Source organism: Talpa europaea (assembly GCF_964194135.1).
Source record: "Talpa europaea genome assembly, chromosome: 15".
NCBI classification, from domain to species: Eukaryota; Metazoa; Chordata; class Mammalia; order Eulipotyphla; family Talpidae; genus Talpa; species Talpa europaea.
This window is the reverse complement of record NC_140083.1, coordinates 13087057-13103582: the sequence shown is the minus strand read 5'-3', so window position 1 is coordinate 13103582 and position 16526 is coordinate 13087057. Positions and strand designations below refer to the sequence as shown.

The 16526-nt window shown below is 39.7% G+C and overlaps 1 protein-coding gene across 1 annotated transcript; it reads left to right on the top strand.

Annotated features, from left to right (window-relative positions):
* Positions 1–299: 299 nt before the first annotated feature.
* On the top strand, positions 300–13736 carry SPIC (Spi-C transcription factor; the record flags this gene model as incomplete). The annotated part of the gene is made up of 5 exons (XM_084254918.1): positions 300–317; positions 7561–7654; positions 8139–8251; positions 10073–10185; positions 13313–13736. The coding sequence occupies 5 exons, from the start codon at positions 300–302 to the stop codon at positions 13734–13736; spliced, it is 762 nt and encodes a 253-aa protein (XP_084111044.1).
* Positions 13737–16526: the final 2790 nt, after the last annotated feature.

The following is a 16526-nucleotide window of genomic DNA, read 5'->3' as shown; positions in this document are numbered from 1 at the left end:
CTTTCGTAGGAAAGGAATGCTATTTTTCTATAAATATTCCTAACCAAAAGAACTTGGAAGTGAAACAGAATCAATTGCAAACCCATCTTCTTAGTGAACCAGAAAGTGAAAACAAGTTTGATGAAACCAGTACGAGGAGGGAGGAGTGATTCCTCTTCTCTTTCCTACCCCAGTAGTAATTTAGGATTAGGGGCTCCAGAAGTCAGAGAGCTATAGGGGAGCCATCCTTGCCTTTCAAGTTCAAAATAAAGACTTTTAAAGAATTGGGTTATGGCTTAGCTTTCCGATCTCTGCCTAGAATGCAGTCAGATACACCGGTAAGTCATCAGCACTGTGTTGTTTAGGCGGTCCAGAGAGTGCCCTCGCACATGATCAGTCATGGTTCAGAACATGGGATTCACAAATAACTCCGCCTTCAGCACCTCCATGCAGACCTTGAGTAGATAATGTTGTCTCCTCCTTCTCTGTGATGCTGGGTGATTTCCTACCAGTCCTGTGTCAGATGAGTTTCCTTCCTTGATATGAACACTAGAAGAAGTTATGAAAGTAAATATAGCAAGTATATAGAATTTATGGAGAATATTTGTGCAACCCAGTTACTGGGAAGAGGAACCAGACATGGTAAAGGAAGGCTGGGCATTAATCCAGGTTCTGTCACTTGCCAGGTCGAATACACTATAGGACCCTGGTGTGGTGAAGCAGGATCAGCACAGCTACTAGCATAGGGATTGATTACCAGACTGCACTATCTCAATAAAACCTCTCAAGAGCCCTCTATCAATTCTTATTCTCAGTCCACAGATAAGGAATCAGTTCTGGTTAAATGGTTAAAAGTCTTGACCTGGCGTCAGGTAGAACTGGTTTAAAAACCTTCCCTTTTACCACTCACTAACTGGGTGACCTTCAGTAAGTCACTTAATGTCCTTGGGCCGGCCAAGTAAGTCACTTAACCTTCATTTGCAAAATGGGAATAATTTTAAGTCAGGACTTAACACGTGTTGAAAATCTGTTCAATGCCAGGACTGTCCAAATGGATATTACATGAACTCAGACTTCCACCATAACTCTATGTGGCAAATAAAATCATTATCCACATTTTCCTGAGAGGAAACTGAGAACTTTAGTAACTTGTCCATGTTTACACAGATAGGAGATAGGAAGCCACAGCTGGAAACCAAGGATAAGAATGCTTAACTATGAGCCTCCACAGTGGTGCAGCGGGTTGAGCGCAGTGCTGTGAAGCTGTCCGCAGCCTCTGCAGCACAGGTTCAATTCCAGGCCAGCCAGGGAGCTACCCACACGGCGTGGCAGACCTCTCCTGTCTCACCCGCTGCTCCCCTTAGCAGTGTATTTCAGTCAGTCTGCCTGTTCTGCTCCCTGCTGTTTCTGGTGAATCCTCTCACCCTCCTGTGCCTCTGGTCTGTACCCCAGCTCTTTATAAATAAATAAAAATAAAAAAAAATGATTAACTGACTTGCAGCATAAACAATCTATTATAATAACATATGTAGAAGTAAAAATATGACAAGAGTAGCATAAAGGATGTGGGGATATAAATGGAATTAAACTGTGATAAGGTCTTATTTATGAAATAGTATAACAATTTATGGTAGACTGTTACAAATTAAGAATGTTATTATAATCCCTGGAACACCCAATAAAAATAAATCACAGAGGTACAGCCTGTCATAATATATCAGCCCATTATAAAAAGCTAATGAAGGAAATAAAATGAAATAATAAAAATACTTTAAATCCAAGAGAGAGCAGGCAAAGAAGAACAAAGCAGCAAAAAGGAAATAGGACAAACAGCAAGATGATAGACTTAAACTTCACCATGTTAGTAATTACTAAATTGGACTAAACACTAAAAAGGCAGATACCATTAAACTGAATAAAAAAGCAGTATTTGGGCCTCCTTGGTGCCATAGGGGTTAAAGTTTCAGTGCTATCAAGCTATCGCCAGCCACAAGCTATCCCTAGCCAGGGAGGTGACCAAGCCTCCACCTCTCCAGCAGACCACTCCTGCCTCCACTGCTGCTCCCCTCAGCAGTGTATTTCAGAAGATTCCCCTATTCTGCTGCCCACTCTGTCTCTGCTGAATCCTCTCACCTCCTGCACTTGTGGCCTACACCCCAATTCTTGTATGCACAAATAAATAAATCTTTAAAAATAAAAAAAGCATCAATGTATTCATTAGCTTTTCTGAAGACATTTTAAGTAGGGAACCCAGCTTCCAATCACTCTTTTTCAGGCTCTGTTTATTAACATCTTGCAGAATAAAACTCTTGAAACACCCAGTTGGAAAAATGTTGTTTTAGAAAGTTTGCTTGTTTTTTCGTTCATTTCAAAGACATAGCAAGCCTGTACTACCACAGGAATGCCGAGTGCGGGGTGCTATGGAAACTGCTCTCAGGACCAGAATCCTGGTTAGATGCAAGCCGGAGCGCAGACACCAGGGCGCAGGGAGAGCCTGTGAGATGCTGTGAGAGCCACTGGGTGTGGATCCAGCCCCACCCAACCCTCCCTCTCCCCGCTGGTCATTGGATTTTAGGAAAAACCTGAAATGTCTTTGAGTCTCAGTTTAGGTTCCTCATCTGTGAAATGGGGATAAGCAGGTAACCACGACCATAAGTGATGTTCAGATACTTAGAGGAGGACTATAGAGGAACCAAATAAAAGATCAGAGGTAAAAACCAACCAATCAACCAACAAACAACAAAACTAGCAGGCAGCTATAAATCCCAGACCTTCAGCAGGAGGCAAAGGGATTAAAACTGGGGCGGGAAGAGCACAAGAGACTGGTTCAAAGGTGACTCGGTGGTGGGAATTTTGTGGAGACTACGACAGAGAAGAGAAAGCAAACTGTATAAAAAGGAACAATGATGTAAAAAATATAGAGAAATAAATAGGAAAAAAATGCCTATTTTTTCATTCCTAAAGTTTCTACATGTTGAGTGATCTGAACCCTCCTCCTTCTGCTCTTACTTTGCTTTTGGAACTCCAAATTCACTGGGCTCCAGTTCCTGACCTTTCTGTGTCTTGAATAAATGACGTTTTTTTTTTTTTTTTTTTCAGTTAAGGCTCTTTGTACATGTTGTTTTATATGACTTTTTGGCCATATCTTTGCATCTGTGTCTTTTTCTCACTCTTTCTTATCCTTGATTCAACTCACACATATTTTCCCCCCAGAGAATTTTCATAATCATTCGCCTCATATTTCTCTTCCTTTCTTTTATTATTTTCTCAGCATTTATTATCTGATATTTCTCTAGTTTTTTGTTGTTGTTGTTGTTGTTGTTGTTTGTTTTCTAGATATTTCTCATTAGAACTTGCTCACGCTGTAACTTCTAGACTCAGAACAGTGCCCAACAGAGAAAAGTGTACAGTAATAAATGTATTTGTTAAGTGAATGAACCTAACCAAATGAAATTAAGTGACTTAAAAAGGGTGTAGACAGGGGTGGTGCCGTTTAAAAGCTCCTCAACATTATCAATTAGGGTTTTGCACACATATTATAACATCTGCATTTCAGAAGAAGGGCTGCGTGTTGATATTTGCATAACAAATAGGATGAAAAAGTAGTAAGTCTACAACAATAGTCCCATATCAAAGGTGACTTCAGATTCAAAGATGCAAAACAGACAAGCTCTCTCTCCCCACCCACAAGATTTACAAAAATTGCTTAGGCGATTTTCCCCCTGGCCAAATATGACAGCTGTTAAAGGCCGAGAAGGTTACAGTTAGTTAAGGGCGATGCAGACTGATGTTTCAGAGCAGAAGGTTATTTCTATCTAGCACGTGTGGATTCTAGATCAGACTCTGATGGACAGGTGAGATGGAATGGGTCAAAGGACAGATGGATGGAAGCCTTCTAGGTGGAGGGAGTACCCTAGAAGTGTGTAAGAGGTCCCCAGGAAAAGGGGAGGTTCCAGGTTTCCTGCCCCACCCACGGAAGGGTGGAGGTGAGGAGGGAGGAGAAGAAGCTGGAGAGGAGACTGAAGAAGGAAAGCAGGATGGCGAGCAAGAAGACCTGGAGTAGGCACATGGGGCAGAGAGGCATGTGAAGTAACTGCTCTTGCTTCTTGGTCTTGGACTGGTTGAAACGGATGTGGGTGAGAGACCCTTGGGCTGGTTAACAATGGCGGCTTTTATCTTGATTTTGCTCTTTTCCTTCCAGGCTGTCTGGCTGTTTCTGACCCTTTTCTATGGGTCCCACCAGAAGGTGCTTTAGACTTGTGGCAGCCTCAGTGGCCCTGCTTTGGGCCAACTCTGTTTGGCTGGGCACTTACCCATGAAAGGATGGGTAACTTTGGGTGCCCGATTTCGAAACTTTATTCTTTGTCTTTTCTTTTTGCACACAGATTGTATTAAAATTCCTCTCCATTAAAGGTCTTATGGACTACAGTATGTTTTGTCTTGATGCGGCAGATGGCAGAACCTATTTCGAGTGGGCAGGTTTAGGGGTTCTGGGGTGCTCCTCTCCCTGCCCTGTAACAGAAAAACCCATTAGAGCCACCAAAACCACCCCAAATAAACGTTCGATGTAGAATAAGAAAACTGGACCTACTCTGCAAATGTATGAGCATAAGGCACGTCCAACCAGATCATTACCCATATGAGCCTCTCAAGCCATTCTGGAGCCTCTGATGGGTTCTGGTGTGAAGAGAAGACCATAGCATAGATTCCATTTCCTCCTCTTAGAAATGAGTGGTGGGAAATAAGGCTAAAGCTGGAAAAAAGCTGGAATGAAGAGCTGCAAATGACCAGGGCAAGCATCCAAGCCTTTAAAAATCTCTAAGTAAGGTGTTCGAGGAACCGCAGTCGGGGTAAAGTAGTTGGGAGGACAATTTGGGGAGGTCAGAATGAAGAGGGTGCCTGGGTTTTTTTCCCTAACGCTTTGGCCCTTAGGATATGAACTGTTGTGTGCCACTTCAAAATAATAGCCCCTGGTGTCTCCTGGCCCCATCGCGAAATAGAAATTATGAAGGCACTGTATCTTTTAAAAAAAATCCCCTTTTGTAGCACTTCCTTAAAAACATCTATTTAATGCAACTCTGCCAGTGAGTTCTTGACAGTTCTGTCTTAACGATTCTGGTATTAATGAAACATCGTTGTAAAGGGTTGAAGCGTCTTCCTGGTAAGTGTTTAGTTATGTTTTTCAAAATATCTTGTGATAATTGTTAATTTTCGCCTGTGGCCTGATGAGTATTTTTTATCCGATTGCTTATTCTGATAGAAGATATATTAAGCAATTAAAGTGAACAAAAATGTTTTCAAGCTATTTTCTGGTGGGTTTGCTACTTTTATACTTCTATACTTTTAAATAACATTTTCAAGCTATTTTCTGATGGGTTTGCTCAAGCCATTTTTTGGGTTTGCTACTTTTAAGTGTTGTGATAAGTTTGTGGGGTATTTTTGTCAAAGAGAATAGTTGAAATAGTACATGCTCCTGAATTTGCTTTCTCTTTACTAGTCAAAGCATAATTGACAGTCATTGATAAGGCTTTAGAAATGTGTAAACTGGTAATAGTCATTTGGTACCATATACATATGTCAAATCAGAAAGTGATTTATGAACTTTTTTATTTCTACATTTTTGCTAAATTGTTCAACATCTCCCATATTGGAAGGCTATATTTCTTTCTTCCCCCAGTTTTATTGAAATAAAATTGGTATATATCATTGTGTAAGTTTTAAAGTACATAATGTACCTTAAGGATTTGACATAAGTTTCTATTGCAGAATAACCACAGTAGATATTTTAACAAATTCATCACCTCACATAGTGACCATCTTAAGTCAAAAAGCGGAATAGAATTTGAATGTTTGATATTATGGATACGTAGAATAGTATTGGAGGATATCAATCCCATTTTCTTGTGCAGTGTTAAATATTTAGAGTAAACTCATTGTGTTTATCCAATAAATGTTAAGAACTTGTAGACACAGAGACTTGCTTGGTGTGCGCAATAAAATGATAAAGCAACGTTGGGCCTACGGTAAGCTCTTATTATGTGGATTTTTTTGTGTGTCTGTGTGTGTGCATTTCTATAGGGCAGGGGATAAAAAATAAACAGGGCATTCAGTATGGGTCTGTGCAATAACTGTTTATTTAAAACAACCCAAATTATTTATATGGGTAAGAAAGTAGTTCCATAAATTGTAGATCAGGGTTCTTGGGATTTTAGAGAGTTCACAGGTTGAGTAGGGAATGTTTTATTTATAATGTAAATCTACATTTCATAAGAGAAAAAGGGTGTCTTTAGCTCTCAGACTTTATGAGAGCAAAAAATATTTTAATTGGGGCCTCCCTGGAGGCGCAAGGGGTTAAGATGCAACCTATGAAGCTATCCACAGTCACTGCAGCACAAGTTCGATCCCCTGCCGGCCAGGGAGGAACCCACATGGCACAGTAGACCTTTCCCCTCACCTGCTGCTCCCCTCAGCAGTGAATTTCAGTCAGTCATCTGTTCTGTTCCCCACTCTGTCTCTGGTGAATCCTCTCACCCCCGCATCTCTGGCCTGCATCGCAGTTCTTGTGTGCAACAGTTCTTATGTGCATAGATAAATGGGTCTTTAAAATATATATTTTAATCACTTCAATAAATTGAGAGTTATGCTAAGATAAAAAAGATTTTGATTTTCAGAGTTTTTAAATATGTAAAATAACTTTGAAATGCTTGAAATTCTTATGAATTATTTCCATATTCTGTAAGTTAAGCATTTGGGTCCCTGACTCAGCTTAACTATTCACATTTAAGTTTCGCAATGGTAGAAATGCAAAAAAAATGTTTGTAGGAAATTTTGTGGAACAAAATTTTGTATTCATCAAAGAGTACTCAATTTTTTTAGTTTATAATGGCAAATATTTTTTAGTTTATGAAAAATAATGGCAAATATTTTGAGTGAGATCTTTTAATATAGAGGCAACATAGATTGTATTTAATTTTTTAAATATTAATCTTTTCCAGAATTGTCAATTTGTTAATGAAGCATGGTAAGTTGACATTTTAAAATCTTTACTCATCCATTTTGAAGTAAAATATTTGGATCAGATCAATAGGAGCATGAAATGGTTTGCAAAACAGTTCTAATTTTAGGTCTCAGAGGCATGCTTTGGACATTAGGAGTGTTTTGTTTTTAAGTGAACAATTCAGATTCTGTTCAATTATGAATATTAGCTGATTCGATTTTTCAAATCAATCTCCTGTTATATAACATCTTGCTAAAATTTTACAAGTATGTTTAATACTATAGTTTAGAATGAAAACTGTTGTCTAAAGACTATTACAGAGCAGTGGGTCAACTGGGGTCAGTTTTGTTTCCCAGGGTATTTTTGACAATGTCTGAGATACTTTTGATTGTCCCAAATGTGGGAGTGCACTGGCTTTAGTGGGCAGAGGACAGGAACTTTGCTAAACACAAGCAACTACAGTCACTATAGAGACTTAACCAACCTAAATGCCAGTAACGCCGTGGTTGAGAATCTCTTTTGTCAGGAAGATCAGATTCATTCAGTAATGTCGTAGCTTTCTATTTCTGCCATTGTTCTAACAGGCTTGTGTTGAACAAGACAGACTGGGTCAAGCCTTTGAAGATGCTTTTGAGGTGCTGAAGCAGCATTCAAGTGGAGATCTTCAGTACTCCCCAGGTAGAGATGTCTATCCCCTTCTTTCTCTGGTCATCCAATGTAAGAATTGCTCATATCCAGCTCATATCTCTGCTCATATCCATGTAAGAATAACGGACATAACAGAGATCTTTTACCCAATGCATTTAGGATTACTCCTATCCATGGTAAAAAGCATCCCAAAGCATCCCTTAAATTTAAACTCAGAGAACCCAAGAATGACATCCTATCCAGGAATGCAAAGACATAATTGTCTGCTGGGAAATCTATCTGGCCAACACTTACCAAATAGACAGATAACTTGAGCTTTTCAGAAAAGGCTTTTCAAGCCATCTTACTACAAACATTCTGCCTGTTCCAGAAAAATTCTACTTAGAAGAACAAGTATTCTTATTAGCCTGTTGATGATAGTTTATACAGGATATGGTAGGCAATAAATGAGCTGATAAAAGCATACACACACAAATGCAAACTTTGTCTTAGTTTCTTTCTCTTTTTAAATTAGATTACAAAAATTACCTGACTTTCATCAACCACTATTCTCATGTCAGAGGAAATTCCGGCTGTTATTCCATGTCACCTCCGGAGGAGTCCGTCTATAATTGGAGAGCCGTAATAGTGAGTGACATGTTTATTTACATCATTCCTTAATAACAGGCAATTTTTCTGTTCACACCAACCTTCCACTTGGCATCTGCTGGCGGAAGCCCAGCTTTAAGACAGCATTGACTGAAAGTGCTCACTGACAGGAGGGGTTAGCAGCGATGATGTCAAGAAGAAACTGTCCTTTATCATTGCTTGTCCCCCAGCTTTAGACTTATTTGAGTGATTAAGGAGGAGGTATTTTTAGGGTTCTCATATCATTGTTGCTTTTTATTTATTTATTTATTTATTTATTTATTTATTTTAAGATTTATTTATTTATGAATACAAGAACTGGGGTACAGGCCAGAGGTATGGGGGGTGAGAGGAGCCAGCTGAGACAGAGTGGGGAGCAGATCAGGCAGATCTACTGAAACACTGCTGAGGGGAACAGCAGGCGAGACAGGAGAGGTGTACTACGCCATGTAGGTTTCTCCCTGACTGCTGGGGATCCAACTGGTGCTGCAGAGGCTGCAGATAGCGTCATAGTACTGCGCTTAACCCCTTGCACCACCAGGGTGCTTTCCAGTCCATCCAGTGCAGAACAACTACTATTACTGCTTTCCAGTCCATCCAGTGCAGAACAACTACAGGGCAAAGGCCCAAAGTTCCCCTGCACTGGCTTTACCTACCATCTTGTATTAGTCCACTCCATTTTTCCTATGGAGCTCAGAACTGGTTGAACATATTCTGTCATTTCTTCAATTATTACCTTCAGCTGTGCTATGTCAAATATCCTTTCTCTGCCCTTGTAAATTGTTTTGTCTGGGCTTCTCAAGAGAGTTCATTGGGGCCTCCCCGTTGGCGCAGCGGGTTGAGCGCAGCACTGTGAAGGTGTCTGCAGCCTCTGCAGCACGGGTTCAATTCCCGGGCAGACAGGGAGATTCCCACATGGCGTGGCAGACCTCTCCTGTCGCTCCCGTGGCTCCCCTCAGCAGTGCTTTCGGTCTGTCTGCCTGTTCTGCTCCTGGCTCTGTCTCTGGTGAATTATCTCACCCTCCCGCGCCTCTGGCCTGTACCCCAGCTATTGTATAAATAAATAAAATATATATATATATATTATTCCTAGGAAGCTTAAAAAAAAAAAGACAGTTCTTTGAAGAGGGAGTTTTAGTTCTGGCTATATTTCATTCACCTCCACTTAGAACTGCTGGGTAAAATACAGGAAGCCCAATATTTTTGTTTGCCAAATCTGCCAACTTTACTTCCACTTCAATTCCCATTCCCAAGCCCACAACACAAGCCTCTTAGGGTTATGGATCTCTAGCCTGCCGTGCAAGCTTCTTGTATGAGGTATGGAAAACGGTTCAAGCCCAATCCTTTCCACAGTGACAATTAACCATGGGGACTGTTGACATTTGTCCTGGTTGACCTCAGACTGCTTCCTTTTGTTCCTGTGCTTGACTCTGCCTTCAACTGGCTGCCATCTTTCCTTACCCTTTCTTGGCCAGATGGGCATCTGATGCAAGAATGGAAGTCTATTAATGATTCTTTTGGATCTTTGTTTCCCACTAGGCATTTATGAAGTGGGGGGTGGAGAAAAGCAACCACCTCTCCTTCTAGCGAGGGGAGAATAAGGAACTCCTCATTAAGTCAGAGATTACCCTCCATCCGTCAGTCTTCTCTTGAAGTGGATTTGATGCTAGTTCTGTCCTGGGTGCTAGCTGGCTGCAGTTGAGTCTGGTGCTTGTTAGAATTTGGAAGATGCTCAGCATTCCTTTTGCCTCTTTTTGACTTTAACTAACTAGGGGTCACACATTAAGTCCACTTAATGTCCTCTTGCATTATTTCCCATAGAACAGTGCTGCAGATCTCTATTTTGAAGGAAATATTCATCAATCCCTGCAGAACATCCCAGAAAACCAGCTGACACCACCTGCTGTTCTCCAGTCAAAGGGAGGAAAAGGTATGTGTGTGACCCATCAAATCTACCTCAAAGCAGCTTTCATGGGGATATCATCTGAGTTTAGAATTGCATTTGCAAAAGAGTCTCTTTCCACTGTTGAGAATCATTAACTCTCTCGAACCATTTCAAACCATTCTTTGCTGAGTCTTCCATTGCTTCATAGAGAAGTTTAAAGTGTCACCTCACTCACATCTGTATTCATAATAATCGTATATATTTTAAGTAGAGGAGGAGCTTTCCTCTATAAATTATCTTCTCTGTTTCTATAAAAATGAAGTTCCATAATTTGATATTTCATAAATTTGATATTCTGATTTCATAAATTTAAAGATGATCATGACCTCACCAAACAGATGTGAAAGCAGGAGAGTAACCTGTTGCCTGGGATGGGTACCATCCACATTCTCATGCTCTGTTAGGTGTGAGGGCAGATTGGTGCAGTTTTGTAAGGTAGTTTGGCAATTCCTATCATAATTTTAACTGTTCATATCTTCTGACTCTTTGGGACTATAAGAGAGTGATTGTGAGCTCTAGGTCAATTGTGTCAGCCTGGGCAAATCATTTAATTTTCTCTACTCAGTTCCCTTACTCAATGAAATTGTATGGATAGTGTAAGATTGTTGTAAAAATGAAATGAGAAAATTCATGTAAGGCATTGTGCTCACAGACTGACACTATGGATATTTCTCAAAATACTGTGTGTGTGTGTGTGTGTGTCTGTATACATGCATTAGAATGTTTATTGCAGTGCTTGTGAAGGTATAAAATTGGGATATTTGCCTACCGTACTTGTTAGTGTATAAGGTACAGAGATGTATAAAATGTATTCCATTCATTTTATAATATAATTTTAAAAATACCTTTACTTTTCATTATTTATAATTATTATAAATAACATTTATTATAAATTTTACTTATAAATTATTTTTAATTTGTATAATTTATTATATATACAAATTATAAGTTTGTATAATTATAAATTAAATCTTATCTATAATTATTAAAAATAACCTTCACTTTTGATTATTAATAAAAATGATTATTTTGGGGAAAATAAGTTTTGTTCCTGTACAACAGCATACTGTATCCTAGAATCATATAACTATAAATATGTGGTAACATTCTAATTGTACAAGTCACATAGGTAAAATACGTATCATTGATTATTGGATGTTGAACTAGGTAGTAATTCAATAATGAGAATAACGCCTCTCCTTCTGTCCAGTTGTTTAGTTTGTCACCTATTTTTTTTTTTTTATAGCTAACTGACTAACTGCTGCTAATTCATTCCAGATGGTGAAGCTAGTGTCTTTTCTTGGGATGTTTTGTGTTGTGAAGCTTTGTATTAGGGGTATATCCACCGTTTTCTATTTTTAGAGCTCAGTCTTCCATCTGAAAAGGGATGCATTTGGAAAGAATGAAATTTCAAAGTCATATAAGCATTCATTTTGGGGAAAGAAATAGCACCAGCATAAAAAGAACAGATAGCTGTTCAAAGACAAGAAGGCTTTCCTTACATACTGATGCAGAAAGAACACTGAAATACATTTTACTTTTTGTTTTAATGTTTTTTAATTGCATAATTCAAAAGTAATAATATACATTAAGAATTCAAACTCTTCAATGAATCTAAAGAATAAGTTAAAGTGTTTCTTCCCAAAAGTGTAGCAATTGTCAACAGTTTGCTATTTCATCTATCACTAATTTCTATTATTTTTTTGTGATTTCTTATTTATTTATATGCTATTCACTGGGAGAAGCACAAAATAGCATGATGCCTTTTTCTGATTTTTCAATCATAGGTTTGTGTATGCAAAGAAAAAAGCATTTCCTAAAAATAACATAGGCTAGACAGGAACTTTTCACTTTGTACTTGTTTGAATTTTTTTACCATGAGCAAATAATACCTTTTTAAATATAAAAATTTAGACAATTTTTCAAAATTGTAAGCAACTTTTAAAAAGATGAGAATCTCTTATTATTGATTTAACCACCGGGTGAGAGGCAGAGAGTTGTTTAAGGCTGTGACTTTAATTCATGCTGTGTTTTTGGTAAGTCCCTTTCATTTCTCAATTCATACACTCAAGATAATATAACCCAAAAGATAATCTTTGTAAAAACCTTTGAGGTTTCAGCATGAATAATGATTGATGCAAGAGTATTACTCCCCAGAGACCATTTAGAGCAGTTCGGGAATCCACTATTTTACTTTCTCAGGGGGAAAATGGAATTTGGCTGCGGAGTATTTCGCTACTGGCAGATCTGGTGGGACACTATTTAGAGGCCAATTAATTCAGAAGTCCCAAAATGGACTGTCACCTACATTCTCTATTAGGCATTAAAAAATCCAATCAATCGAACAAAGAAAATCTCCAATAAATCCTCCTCCCAGATTTCCTGTCCAGTTATTTTGCAATAGAGGCTGTGCTTCTAAAGAGAGAAACTCTGACAGCATTTTTTACTTCACAGCAATGAAAACTATCAATGCCCATGGTCATTGCTCAGAAATTCTGTCAAAATGTCATGAAGCTATTCTGGCATATCCAGTTTTCCTATTTATTTTTTAAGTCATTATGCAAACCCAGAGTAAGCACTTTTATGTAAGTCTTTGTTATTGATTTCGCTTATATTTGCACACTGTTTTGCATTTTACAAAATGCATTCAGGACCCTTACTGCTTTTGACTTAACTTATTTGAATAAAGCACCTTTCAGTGACTTGTTGTCTGGGAACGACTTCTTTTTAAAACCACTCAACTTGGCAGTTCATTTTGCTCAGTTTTGTTATTCTGCAGAAAGGTTAACATATGACATAAAACTAGCAGATTTAACACAAGAAGAAAAAAAAAAAAGACTCACCACATGATAAATGGAGACTTGGGTAAGAGGCTCCATGCTTCCCTTTTCCAGTGCAGGACAGCACAAAATTTTTGGCAACTTCTCCAACAGAGAAAAGTCCAGTTGAATCCTCAATAAGTCTAATAGGCCCTTGACTTTCAAGTCCTGAGGACGAGGTAAGTAGGGGTAACTTTTGTAACTTTTTTTTGTAGTGCCTCTACAAGCCCTTCCTAAGGATATCTTCTGTGTTCAGGCCCCTCAGCATGTGACCTTGTTTTCCTCCATTTTAGGCAGGAAGAAGCTCCGCCTGTTTGAATACCTGCACGAATCCCTGAGCAACCCCGAAATGGCATCTTGCATTCAGTGGATAGACAAAGCCAAAGGCATCTTTCAGTTTGTATCAAAAAACAAAGAAAAACTTGCCCAACTTTGGGGGAAAAGAAAAGGCAACCGGAAGACCATGACATACCAGAAAATGGCCAGAGCACTAAGGAATTATGGAAGAACTGGGGAAATCACCAAAATCCGGAGAAAGCTGACTTACCAATTTAGTGAGGCCATTCTCCAAAGACTCTCTCCATCTTATTTCTTGGAAAAGGAGTTCTTCTACTCACCATATATTCAACCTGATCAAAACTATCTCAGTTTAAATACCTGGCATGCAAATTATAATTCTATACCTGCCAGTTACCCTGAGCTAAGTCACCCTATTTGCTAAATATACCCTTACGTGTCATGCTTTCCAGGCATCAGAAATCCCTACAAATTTCAGGATTTTTCTTCTAAAAGCATATCGAGGGGGAAAAAAGTGATTAACTCATTGTTCTGTCAGCGAATAACTTTGAAATGATCAAATCCCATTTGAAAGTATAGACTAAATGTCCTTATCACTCTCTACACAGTAATTTCTTCCAGATTAACAATGCCAGTAGAGATGGTTTGATTTGCATATTGATTAAAACATTAGTTCCCTGTCCTATACTTAAACAAAACAATCTTTCTAACATAATTGATGACTTTAAGCAACAAAGTAAAAAGGGATTACATAGGATAGTGTTTACACTAAAATACATTCATGGCTTTAAAAGCTTCTGTGGCTATCCTGAGTCTATATTTTCTCTGTACTTACGACCTCATAGTCTGGAGCTAAAGAAATGAGATGGTCTAAAGAAATGCCACAGACCTTAATAATAATACCCAGAGCTCACATCTCCCACTAATTATTTCCTTGGGTTTCTCCCTGGGGTAGATGCAGAAGCCGGTGTTGCTTGCTATCCTGTCATTCAGCCACGGGGAGGCGCTTTTGCGCTTTTCTGGCATAACTTTCCAGCACCATCTCTTCGTTCTTCCTTTGAACCAGCCTGCTGAGACCAGGCTGGAAGTGCGAAGGAGAAAAAAGACTGATAAAGAACAAGGAAAGGAAAACAGTAAACCAGAGAAAGCCAGGATTTACAGAGTCTGGCTTAAAGCTATGGCTTATTCTGCTCTTTCTGCAAGGAATCCTAGAAAGAAACCCTTTGTTTCTTCCAACCTGGCAGGCCCATGCAGATGGAATCTGTTAAGAAGCAGAACTTCCTAGCCTACATGGGCCATTTTTAGTACAGGCCAAGAGCTCCCTGGAGCCTGCCCTTTCAGATTTGCTGCGTTCATCTTTTTGTGTCCTCCTGATACCATTCCCCAAAAACTTAAGAAAGGCTTGGGTGGACCCAGAGTGACTAAATGGAGGCAGACTTGATATTAACTCTCTCCACATGTACCCTGGGTTCTGTTAGAGACAGAATGTGTCTTCCCAAAGTTCTTAAGTTAAAACCGAATCCTCAAAGGGATGGTATTTGGAGGTTTCTTTGAAAAGCCACTAGACTACCAGGGTGAATCCTTTGTGAATGGGATAAGTGCTTTATAAAAAATCCGTGAGAGCTTCCTTGCCCCATTCAACATGTGAAAACATAGTAAGATGACTGATGAATCAGAGAGCTCTCACCACAGAATCTTGGCAATTTGATCTTGGACTTCTACTGATGCCATTTTTCTAACAGCACAAATGGCTGGCATTTTAGAGTTTTCTAATGGGGGGGATGTACATTTTTTTAAGCAATGCTATTGCACATTTAATGGACTAAGTATAGTATAAATAGAATGGTTCACAGGGTTTCCTGCTTACTATAACAGGATGTGTTGGGGAAAATAGAAGGCATGATTGCTCAATTGACCCATGAGCTGGGACCTGGAGTAATTGGAGGCTGCCCATTCCCCCTTCCCCTGGAAATGTGTTTTCAAGAGCTCTTTGCTGAATGTAACCTTAAATATGCATTGTGTTGAGCCCCTGTGGATTGTATACTTGACTAAATCCAGTTAAAGTCTGTAAAACTTGGAGATTTTGTGTGGGTGGTGGGGGTGAGGTATAGAAAACTACTTGTCTTGCTGCCAAAGCCAATGCAGCTTAAGTTCCCTTGTTCATTAAAATTGCTTTCTGCCTACCTGGAGTAGTCTGCTTCTTCTGTCTCTACCTGCTGCATCTGGGACTAGTTTCAGGGTGCCTGCCATAGCCAAAGCGCTAGGTACAGAGACCTCTTGGCCCTAATGTGAGGCCCTTTGTTTCCTGGTGTGTGATGTCTGGTCTCCATCGTTTATCTAGTTGGATGGCTTAGCTGAACTTATCTAGTGAACTGGAGGTCTTTGAAACAAACTCAGTTATGATGCAATCTACAGGCAGCATCCTGTGTGGGCCTCTCTGGACTCAGGTGTTAAGCATTAAATCTCTCCTTCCAGGTACTTCTGTCAGAGCTTTTTAAAGTCACAGCATCCTCCTCTGGTCTCTGATTCTGGACTGAAACGCACTGTTGAGGGGAGCAGCGGGTGAGACAGGAGAGGTCTGCTGCGCCATGTGGGTTGCTCCCTGGCCAGTGATCTAACTCAAGCTGCAGAGGCTGCAGATTGCTTCATAGTGCAGTGCTTAACCCCTTGCGCCACCAGGGAGGCCCGGCAATGTTAATTTTAATGCATAAACTGAAAAGCAGCTAAAATAATTTCCTTCATCTCTTCCTCCATTCCTCCTGCCCTGTACTAGGTAGAACATATCATGGTCTGGGTAGCCAGTGCTAAGAGAAACAGCATGGTTCCTTCTGTCATGAAGCTTTGGATCAGAATTTTATAACTTTACAGATTCCATTAATATTTATTTATTTATTTTATTAATTTTTTAAAGATTTATTTATTTTATACAAGCACTGGGTACAGTCAGAAGCGCGGGAGGGTGAGAGAATTCACCAGAGCCAGAGCGGGGAGCAGAGCAGGCAGAAGGACCGAAGTACACTGCTGAGGGGAGCAGCGGGCAGCAGGAGAGGTCTGCGCACTATGTGGGACCCTCACCAGCGGCCGGGGATCGAACCAGCGCTGCAGAAGCTGCGGGCAGCTTCACAGCCCAGCGCTCAACAGCTGCGCCACCAGGGGAGGCCCATCCATTAATATTTAACCAAAGTTTATTTCGTGATTTATTGATGAGGACTTG